This window comes from Cucurbita moschata, unplaced genomic scaffold (genome assembly GCF_002738365.1).
Source record: "Cucurbita moschata cultivar Rifu unplaced genomic scaffold, Cmos_1.0 Cmo_Scf00067, whole genome shotgun sequence".
NCBI classification, from domain to species: Eukaryota; Viridiplantae; Streptophyta; class Magnoliopsida; order Cucurbitales; family Cucurbitaceae; genus Cucurbita; species Cucurbita moschata.
In genome coordinates this window covers 435,059-446,434 of record NW_019268583.1, presented here as the reverse complement: position 1 = coordinate 446,434, position 11,376 = coordinate 435,059, and the positions used below count along the sequence as shown (strand labels likewise).

The 11,376-nt window shown below is 40.2% G+C and overlaps 2 protein-coding genes across 2 annotated transcripts in view; one reads left to right on the top strand and one right to left on the bottom strand.

Moving 5' to 3' along the window:
* Positions 1 to 1,322, top strand: part of LOC111437871 (cystathionine gamma-synthase 1, chloroplastic-like) — a 4,487-nt gene extending 3,165 nt beyond the window's left edge. Inside the window, exons 8-11 of the mRNA XM_023075949.1 lie at positions 75 to 182; positions 496 to 591; positions 673 to 791; positions 884 to 1,322. Of these exons, the coding sequence (XP_022931717.1) occupies positions 75 to 182; positions 496 to 591; positions 673 to 791; positions 884 to 1,007 (447 nt within the window). The 3' untranslated portion in view covers positions 1,008 to 1,322. The remainder of the gene's footprint in view (positions 1 to 74; positions 183 to 495; positions 592 to 672; positions 792 to 883) is intronic.
* A 2,578-nt stretch (positions 1,323 to 3,900) lies between these two features.
* On the bottom strand, positions 3,901 to 5,012 carry LOC111437847. The gene is made up of 3 exons (XM_023075921.1): positions 4,836 to 5,012; positions 4,258 to 4,735; positions 3,901 to 4,190 (listed from the first exon to the last, which is right to left on the bottom strand). Exons 1-3 carry the CDS (start codon positions 5,010 to 5,012, stop codon positions 3,901 to 3,903), a joined length of 945 nt encoding a protein of 314 aa, XP_022931689.1.
* Positions 5,013 to 11,376: the final 6,364 nt, after the last annotated feature.

The window sequence follows — 11,376 nt, the reverse complement described above, 5'->3', positions numbered from 1 at the left end:
TCGATTTTTTTTTTTTTTTTTTTTTTCTTGTCAAGCCTTGCTGTCTAATTAATTCTGATATCTTCATCTTACAGAATGCTGCATACTTACTTATACGAGGCATGAAGACATTGCATCTTCGTGTTCAGCAGCAGAATTCCTCAGCTTTGAGGATGGCAAAGCTTTTAGAGGCTCATCCTAAGGTATGCAATTTAATTTATCAAGCTGCAGTGCTTTATTACAAGGAAAAACACAACTGCATATTGTTTCGTACGTTTAATTTACTACCTAATATTAACCACGGCGGTGCAAGGGAACAATAGTAGTTTAATTATTGATGCTTTTGAGGCATCTGATAGTAGAGTATACGACTCAGACTCATACACGTGTTGAGAAATTAGCAGATGTAGTAGCATATTCAAACTGAGTTAATCTCATTAATCAAACTTATTCATTAACTGGATTTAATCACGTGGTTGTGAATTCTTTTACCTTATACAATGTGACATTATGCAGATCAAATGTGTTTACTACCCTGGGTTACCAAGTCATCCTGAGCATAATCTTGCCAAAAGACAGATGAGTGGTTTCGGGGGCGTAGTTAGTTTCGAGGTTAGAAAATGACAAAACCCTTTTACTCTGCTAGGTTTAGGCTTAGGTTTAGTTCACGAATTTGTTCATTCTGGTGTGCAGGTTGATGGGGATTTAACGACCACCATAAAATTCATTGATTCATTAAAAATTCCATATATTGCTCCATCATTTGGTGGGTGCGAGAGTATCATAGACCAGCCAGCAATAATGTCATATTGGTAAATATCCAATTCTGAACTTTCGTTAAACACATTTATTTAGTATGTGGGTGGCGGAAGTAATTAAGTTTTTGGTGATGGAAATGAAATAGGGATCTTAACCAAACAGAGAGGCTCAAGTATGGGATAAAGGACAATTTGGTGCGGTTCAGCATTGGAATTGAAGAGTTTGAGGATTTGAAGGCCGATATTCTGCAGGGTCTTGAGGCCATTTAAAGCCTAAGCCTAAGCCTGCCAAAACCAATGAACCTACACCTCTCTTTATATTTAGATATCATCTTTTTTGCTTTGTCAATTGGGATTTGCCAACTCTGGTGGTATTGTCGGCGACGGCGACGTTGATTTGATGGAAATGGTGCCAGGGGCGAAAAAGTGACCCCCCAGGCATTTGTGGTGGTTGGTGTTCTTCTTAACCAATTATTCAAAATCATGGTAGGCCATTGCTTTCTATTGCCTAAAGTTAACAATATCAGGTTCTGAAATTTCGTTCTATGATATAAATCTTAATAATTTATTTTTAAGAATTTCAAACTTGCCAGTTTTAGTAAATACCGAGTACTTGGAGAAATTAAGCCTAATTGTATGTTTTGAAATCAATACTTCACCAATGTCATTTTTCAGAGAATTTTTAAATTTTTGCAGTCTTCTTTCTTTTGAATTTTTAAATTTTTATTCTGGAAAATTCTACATTATCTTTATCATAATTATGTATTTGTGATTTTATTTTTGAATAAATTACAAATTTATAAAATGTACTTTCTATGGTTTAAAATGTTAGACTAAGTTCTTATAGTTTGTTAAAAGTAGGGACTATTTTTTTAGATTTGATCAGATTAGGAAGATTACTTAAATTTTTATCCAATTATAGGGATGTTATAGGGATTATTCTAACTTGTAACACTCGAGCATGGAAAAGAAATTTAAAAACTCATTTTTTTCTTTAAATTGAAACTCTCCAGATTTTATTATAAGTCATAGAAAGTTGTCTAGACAGGGGTCTGACTTGTTGAATAAAAAGAAAGAAATCTGAATTGTTGAATAAAAAGAAAGAAAGAAAGAACGCAAGAAAAGGAAAAGAGAGAAAAGAAGATGTTGGTTGAGGTATTATTGAGGAAGTCAGAGACTAAAAATCAGCTCCGAAGCCTAATATAGGGGTCTGAATTGGTGTAGGTTTACCGTATTATGCCCAGTTCTGAAGTTTTGTAGTACTCTTTTCAGAGTCATCTTAACATCACTTGAGCAAAATGTTCGGTTTTGGGTCCTTAACTCACGGTTTCTAATATTTTTCTTTCATGTATCATTAATTGACACTTAACTGAAGGATTTTATTGAAATCCAAGTGATTCTTACAACTATTTTGTTAGAAAAGTTCAACATGGCTACTTACCTTTTGTCTTGTATTTGGAATCTCGTTCCTCAAGCTTTCGGTGCTCGTTTTATCTAAATTTTCTTTGACAACTTATTTAGGGAGTTTAGTTTTTGGAACCATTGAGAATGTTACGAGAAACCCTTAAAAAAGGGCTCAATTTGGATGAAAAACCAAGGAGAGACAGACTTCTGGGTTGAGGTGGCCGGTTCGGTTGAACCGGCCACATCATCGTCTTCTTCCTCTAGTAGAGGAAAACATGCACGCCCAGTCACCACCGCCAAAATAGCTCTCCCCAACCCATTTTAGGGCATTTCTCCTTTCAATTCCTTCATGAAACTTAAAAGATACCTTACCTTTTTGTGGGTTATAGGATAAGTTATCGGCTTTCAAAGTTGGTTGAAAACTCAATTTTTCGTAAAAGCAAACCCAAAGGAATTTTTGTTATTAAGACTAATGAGGGGCTCTTAGGCCACGTTTCCTTCGCAAGAATTTCTCTTTATACTTCTCTCCAACTAGAGGAATAGACTTGGACGAGCGATTTGGCGCGAATGTAGCCAATTTCTCAAATTTTCACTTCGGTCTGCAACTCAACTTAGAATGTAAAGTTGGATCCTTCTCCATTAAGGATGGATGGAGAAATCTTTCATTCTCTTCAATGATAAAATTGGCTATTATATAACGTTACATAATCAAATCCGATACGACCTGGTATGACTAAATCTAATTCAAATAACTAAATAAAATCTAATCAAGTAACCAAATCTAATCTAATCCAATAACCATATCTAATCTAATCTAATCCTAACAATCCCTCCCAACTAATCAGTCTACCTAATCTAATCTAATCCAAATAACCAAATCTAATCTAATCCTAACAATCCCTCCCAACAGAAATAAATCCTAACAATCCCTCCCAACAGAAATAGTAATCAGTTTATATCTACATCTAACCCTAACAATCCCTCCCTTGAACTGAACACAAATAGTAATCAGTTAATATCTACGACCTCATAATTGACTTCCACCCTGAGGTAACTTCATCAATTCTAAATAACCAAATCTGTTTATTGCTCCAAGTTCATGGGTTGCCTCCATTTCTCACTCTTCAATGCGTCTTTAAATCAATGTGTCTTCAAAGTTTACAGGTATAGTAGTGGTAAACATGGTCGAGTAAGCTTCATCATCTTCTTTACAAAAAACTTATCCTATCGCATAGTCTCTCATCCTATCGCATAGTCTCTCATCCAGACTGCTCCATCATCTTCTTCACAAAAATCTTCTCCTATTGCATAGTCACTCATCCAAACTGTTGGTCTCTTATTCCTCGCCTTATTCGAGCTAGGAGAGCTTGCTTCTTCCAAAGAGCCAGAGAAAACATAACTTAAACTCTTACCATCTAGCTTAGTTCTCCGAGCTGCCTCTTCTTTTTGTCTCTGAATCAACTCAAGCTCACGATATAGTTCTTCTTCTTTCCGCTGTAGCTCCAAAGCTAATCGTCGCTTAGCTTTTTCTACCCTTCTCCTATTCTCTTCCAGCATTTTATCTAGCTTTTTTTTTTTTTGCTTGTTCTTCTTTTTGTCTTGTAGCAGTAAGAGCGGCTTCTTTCTCTTTCTCAAGCTGCACATCAACATCATCATACAACTTCTTGCGTCCTTCCTCCATTCGCCTCTGTATTTCTAATTTAGTCTCTTCAGAGTTTAGCCTTTCTTCAACATTCTTCTGAATTAATTCTTCCATCTCCTAGCTGCATCTTCTTCTAACTTCTTTTTCTAACTTCTTTTTGCTGTCACATGTGACCTCCTTCTCTTTTATCTCCTCTACTTTTGCTACCTCCATCGCCACATTTTGAACCTCCAAGTCTTCATCTTCTATTTTCAAACATTTGTCAACCAATGACTTCATCTTTGCATGAACTGAGAACATGCGATTCGCCATCATTTGTGTGTTCATTATCAGGCCCCTTTGTTGATGATAGATTTTGCAGGTTCCTTCTTTGATAAAGATCACCAAGTGCTTATCCTGTAGTTGCCCTATGCTTAACAAATTGTTGGTGAGATTGGGGGACATAGTAGACATTTGTCACGGTTTGTGTGATACCTTCAACTTCGAATCTGACACTGCCTCTTCCTTCAACTGTCAATTTTGAGCTATTTCCCACTCTGACAGTGTGTTTGAAACTTTCGTCAAGCTCAACGAACCATGTTTTGTCCCCTGTCATATGATTTGAGCACCCGGAATCGAGAAACCAAATGCCTTCTTTTTCAACTTTACTTTTCTCTGTGTACGCCATCAATAGCAATTCTTCCTCCTTGTCAAATTCAGCATAATTGACAGCTTCTTTTTTTAAGTCCGGACATTCAAATTGATAATGTCCTTGCTTTCCACATCGAAAACAGTTGATGGCCGACCGGTTCACAAAAGATCTACCTCTTCCCCATCCTCTAGTGTAACCTCTTCCTCTCTGCAATGTCCCTTTGCCTCTTCCTTGTCCATACCTGGGTACATTCTCCACCTGCAGAACCTGCTCTTCACTCCTCTTATCAATCACCTTTTGTTCATCTACAAGCAAAGATGCCTGTAATTCATCGACTATTAATTTCAAAGTCCTTGGATTCTTCAATTGAGCATACTACGAAGTTGAATTTATTGGTGAGACTTAGAAGTATTTTCTCAACAATTTTGACATCCGGCATATCTTCTCCGCAATTCCTCATGTCATTAGCAGTAGACATAACTCTTGAAAAATACTCAGAAACACCTACTCTTGCTTTCATCTTTAAAGTTTCGAATGTTCTGTGAAGTCGTAGCTGGGCTCGCTTCACTCTAGCATTTCCTTGGTACTTGAGTTTCATTGAATTCCACACTTGCTTGGAAGTATCCTTTTGAATGATAGTTTTCAGAATACTCTTGTCAATGGATTGAAAGAGATAATTCTTTTCTCTGAGATCTTTGAGCCTTGCTTCATTGATTTCCTTTTGTTGGGCTGCACTTAGTGGTTCGTTTCCTTTTGGTTCCTCAAAACTAGATTGAATAGCACTTCAATATTCCTTTGAACGCAAGAGATTTTCCATGACCAAACTCCAATGCTCGTAGTCTCCATTGAATTTAAGAACACATGTTGTAGCAAAGCTTCCTGAATCACTTGCCATTTGTTCAGTGTTTTTCCTCTCAAACACTCAATTAGTGTATTTCTCCTCTCAGGTCCAATTAGGCTCTGATACCAAATGTTAAGAATGTATGGAGAAATCTCTCATTCTATTCAATGATAAAATTGGCTATTATATAGCGTTATAGAATCAAATCTGATATGACTAAATCTGGTATGACTAAATCTAATCCAAATAACCAAATCTAATCTAATCCAAATCATCAAATCTAATATAATCCTAACATTCTCAACAGCTCGATTTTGGACGAATTAGTCCTTGACACCCGATAAGATTAATTAAGTCCCTTAAGACTAATGGAAACCTTAATTTTGAGCATCATGGACAATAAACAAGAATTTGAGTTCTACCCCAAAATCTTATGTAACGACCCGACTTATCCTGACGGTACAGTCAGTGCCGTTATGAAAGATAATGCGATTTATTTGGAAAAAGGATGAAAATCATGCAGAATTTTATTAAAAATCACGTTCGGGGTACCCCTTTAAAATTTAGCAAAACAATACCACCTAAAGCTATTTAAAACAAAAAAAGTCTGATGTTGGCCGCCTAGTTCCCACAAACTAGGCATCCACAACATAGTTTAAATTAATACAAAAGAGCAGAAACGTCTCTCCCATAAAAATGAGACTACAAGAAAAACATAAAAGTTTTTAAATCGCCCCGTGACTGACTTTGACATCCTACTTGTCACCTCCGTGCCACAGCTTCGCCTGAAAAATCATTTAAAAAAAAAAAAAAAAACAAGGTGAGTATAAAAATACATAGTAAGGAACTCCCCTATTGGGGGTCAACATATGAATTGTCATAAGGCGATCAGCCAAAACACGCAGCAGGTGATTATTGCCACCACCACCTCAACGCTACTTTCACTCCTTAAAGTGGTTACTCTTAGTTGGTTACCCGAAACACACAGCGTGTAACCATTACCACGAGGACCTCACCTCCTTATTTCCTCCCATTGACTATCAACGGCTGGTTACCTGATACACACAGCGTTTAACCATTACTGGATAGTCTTTTCTAGAATCACCCCAAAGGTGACTAGTGGTGGCTAGTTACCCGAAACACACAGCGAATAACTATTACCACAATCCTTACTCATGGCTACCTACAAGCACATTATGTAGGCAATAGACATATATCGTCAGATTGCTTAACCTATCCATATTTCTCTACGATCCGAATACACAACATTCTGATTACACAACCCTCCGATTTCACAACCATTCGATTACACAACCATCAGAATATACGACAATCAGAATATACGACAATCAAAATATACGACAATCAGAATACATAGCAATCAGGATACATGTCAACCAGGTTACATAATATTACACACAGAGATCAGATTGTTCCTGGAAAATGGATTACCCAGCACCTAGCCCATAGACGATTCTGTTCGACCCATTTTCAAAAAAACAAAACATTTATTTTCCACAGACGAGTCCCTTACCTGAGGAGCTGCGTTCTTGGCCTTTCCTAATCAACGAAGATCCGACTCCCCTCGAATTGAGCCTTCCTCCTACGTAGGGGTTGAACCTTTGCTACGTCTAACCCTCTTGAGGTCGGTTTTGGCAACGACGATGTCGTTCCCTTGTGGCGGCGATGTGGTGCTGGGCAGATGTTGTCTAATATGGGAAGGGGCACGGAACGGTGTGAAAACAATCGGTTGCGGGGCCGTGGCTGAAGGGAGAAACGTGAAACAAAAAAAAAAAAGAAAAGGAAGGGTGGTGGCTAGGGTAATAGGTTTCCTCCTATTGAACCCTAGGTTTATTTATTTATTTATTTATTATTTTTTTTTTATTTTTGGGTTGTGGGCCCAAAGCGTGGGCCTTACAATATTCCCCCCAAAAACAAACTTTCGTCCTCGAAAGCTTCACTTAAATACATAAGGCTTGCGCTACTTACTTTCCGCTCTGAAGAGCTCAGGGTATCTGCTCATCATTTCCTCCTCTCGTTCCCAAGTGGCTTCTTCCAGCTGGTGATTCCACCATAATACCTTGACCAACGCAATCTCTCGATTACGTAGGGTTTTCACTTCTCTATTCATAATTTGCACTGGTTCCTCCTCATAATTCAAACTCTTATCCAACCGTAGAGGTTTGAAATCTATCACATGTGATGGGTCAGATATGTATAGTCGCAACATCGATACATGGAACACATTGTGAACTCCTAAGAGTATAGGTGGTAGGGCCAACCGGTAAGCTACTTGTCCCACTCGCTCCAAAATCTCAAATGGTCCAATGAAGCGTGGGCTTAACTTCCCTTTGCGCCCGAACCTAAGAACGCCTTTCATGGGAGCCACCTTAAGGAATACTTTGTCTCCCACCTCAAATTCCAAATATCTTCATCTCACATCTGCATAACTCTTTTGCCTGCTTTGTGCCGTACGCATTCTAGCCCTTATTTTCTGGATAGCCTCATTAGTTGCTTGCACTAAATCGGGGCCCAACAACTTGCGTTCTCCCACTTCGTCCCTACACAATGGGGATCGACACTTCTTCCCGTATAAGGCCTCAAAAGGTGCCATACCCAACGTCGCTTGATAACTATTGTTATAAGCGAACTCTATGAGATGCAAGTGTGTGTCCCAGCTACTGGCAAAGTCCAACATACAGGCCCGTAACATGTCCTCCAGAATCTGGTTTAAACGTTTGGTTTGCCCATCCGTCTGTGGGTGGAATGCTGTACTAAACTCTAGCCGTGTACCCAACGCCTTCTGAAGGCTTTTCCAAAACTTTGATGTGAAACGGGGATCCCTATCTGACACAATGGATACCGGTACCCCGTGCAATTTTGTTACCTCTTTCAAGTACAACTGAGCCCATTTATCCACGGAATAAGTGGACTTCCCTGGGAGGAAGTGAGCTGACTTTGTGAGCCTATCAACCACAACCCATATAACTGTGTAGCCTCTGGCCGTCCTCGGTAATCCCACGATAAAGTCCATGGCGATGTTCTCCTACTTCCGTTTAGGTACACTAAGTGGTTGTAATAGCCCGCCGGCTTCTGCCTTGGGGCTTTGACTTGTTGACAAACCAGACACTTGCTCACGAACTCGACCACATCACGTTTCATATTCCGCCACCAATAATGTTGTTTCAAATCTTGATACATCTTGGTATTGCTAGGATGCAGGGCGAATGGCGAGTGGTGAGCCTCAGCTAGGATTTTTACCTTTAGTTCTTCTTCATTTGGCACACATAACTGCCCATGGTACAAGAGCCCCCCATCTGTTGTCAATGAAAACTCCTATGTCTGATTGACATCTATCAAACGTCTTTTTCCAACCAAATCTCTGGATCACCATATTGTTTATGAATAAGACGTTGCCTCAAGGTCGGTTGTATCGTTAACTGGGCCAATTGAGTGGCGAACTCCCTCATGGCCACCGCTACCCCGACGCGTTCCAAATGCTGCTGGACGCTTTTTGTGTAGTGATTAGGGTAGACGTGTGTGCTGATTTTCGGCTCAACGCATCAGCTACCACATTCGCCTTTCCCGGGTGATAGAGTATCTCCACGTCATAGTCTTTAACCAAATAAGACCCGTGCTTAATACCCAAGAATAGAGAGCGTACCTGTGACTGCAATGTTGGAGTTTTCTGCCTCCTGACGAGTGGTAGCATACATTCGCCCCTGTTGCGGAGCTAGCCTCAGGTTTGAGGTCAGTTGGTTACCAGGGGGTCTATTGGTACTAGCTACTCTCCCTTAGGTGCAGTGTGCGACAACGTGGCCTTCTTGGTGACAGTTGAAACATACCATGTTCTTAAACCGATACTGTCCTGGGTGACGTCTCCCACAGTTCGAGCAACGCGGTCTGTCACGTGGCGTGTTCTGTGGGCAAGCCTTTGGTTGTGTGCGCTCTTGGTTTAAATTTGTCTTAGCCTGGTGCCAAGACACCTTTGAGGAAGTAGGTGATGTCTGCTCTCTCTTTCTCTTCTGGTCAACTGACGTGTTTGGGTGGGTTTGGACGTCTTCCGTTGGATATTCCTTAACATCGAGCATCTCGGCCAGTCGGAGTGCCGTTGCGTAGTCAAGTGGATCGTGAGCTGACACCGCTCCTCGGATATCAGGCCGCAAACCCATAACAAAACACTCAACTTTCAGCTCTTCCGTTGAGACCATTAATGGGGCGAAACGGGACAGATGGGTGAACTCTTGCTCATACTCCTCTACTGACCTGTCTCCCTGCTCTATGCTTAGGAATTCGCGTTGCTTCTTATATCGCACCACTGGTTTGAAGTATTTTCGAAGAAATGCCTTTCTAAACTGTGTCCAGGTGATGTCGTCCTCGTCTGCAGCAATCGCCCAGGAGGCTGATTGCCACCACAATTTAGCATCTTTGCGTAACAAATAAGTCACGCAACTCAGTCTATGTTCCTCCGGACACTTCATGTGTCGAAAGATTTCATCAATAGCCGAAAACTATAATTTAGCTACGACAGGGTCCTTGGATTTTCCCTCGAATACTTCGGGGTCCCGACGTTTGAAAGCCCGAAAATACTTGCTTTCTTCTGATACATCAATGTCTCCCGGGTTGTGATGGGTCGTTAGCCTGGCACTTGGCGCTAAGGTCGGGATCAGTTGGGCCAATTGCCCATTTGTCTGTGCCATAGATTGCATTAGTCCCATCATCATAGTCATATTAGTTACTTCCGTAGTATCAATGTTTGCTCTCGGTAGACCAGATGGGGGAACTCCTATCCCCGGATTTGGGTTCACATTCACTAACTGTTCTTGAAGTGGGGCCCCCCAAAGACGGGTTCTCTTGTACCCTTGCCGACCCGCTTCGAGCACATTTACCTCCCTAATTTGTTACTTGGCCGGCCATCCTTTCGCTTGTTTCGTTCCTAATCCACAATTAATTACCTCATAATTTTTTTTTCTAATACGTGTATTCTACACTACTTCATGACTGACAAGTATATAAAACCACACACGATAGTCAATCAAAATATCAATACTTGACAATTCATATTCATACATTAAGCAACATGCATTATCCATTAATTTTGATTGACAAGTGCACAAAAATCATCAGGATAACCAATATAATTTCAATTTTTGACAATACATATTCCTTCATTTTATGGCCAAGCGTACCTGGAAGTGACGAGGTTTGCCGTTCAGTCAGGGGCGACTCTTGGCTTACGATGTAAACAGTCTACAGAATCCCATAATTGGGCTCTGATACCAACTGTAACGACCCGACTTATCCTGACAGTACAGTCAGGGATCCATATGAAAGATAATGCGATTTATTTGGAAAAATGATGAAAATCATGTAGAATTTTATTAAAAATCACATTCGGGGTACCCCTTTAAAATTTAGCAAAACAATGCCGCCTAAAGCTATTTAAAATAAAGGGGAAATTTAAATCAAACAAAGGGGAAACTAGGCATCCAAACAGAGCAGAAACGCATCTCCCACAAAAATGAGACTACAAGAAAAACATAAAAGTTCTTAAATCGCCCCGTGACTGACTTTGGCATCTTACTCGTCACCTCCGTGCCACAGCTTCGCCTGAAAAATCATTTAAAAAAAAAAAAAAAAAACAGGGTGAGTATAAAAATACTCAGTAAGGAACTCCCCTATTGGGGGTCAACATATGAATCGTCATAAGGCGATCAGCCAAAACACGTAGCAGGTGATTATTGCCACCACCACCTCAACGCTACTTTCAATCCTTAAAGTGGTTACTCCTAGTTGGTTACCCGAAACACACAGCGTGTAACCATTACCACGAGGACCTCACCTCCTTATTTCCTCCCATTGACTATCAACGGCTGGTTACCTGATACACACAGCGTTTAACCATTACTGGATAGTCTTTTCTAGAATCACCCCAAAGGTGACTAGTGGTGGCTAGTTACCCGAAACACACAGCGAATAACTATTACCACAATCCTTACTCATGGCTACCTACAAGCACATTATGTAGGCAATAGACATATATCGTCAGATTGCTTAACCTATCCATATTTCTCTACGATCCGAATACACAACATTCTGATTACACAACCCTCCGATTTCA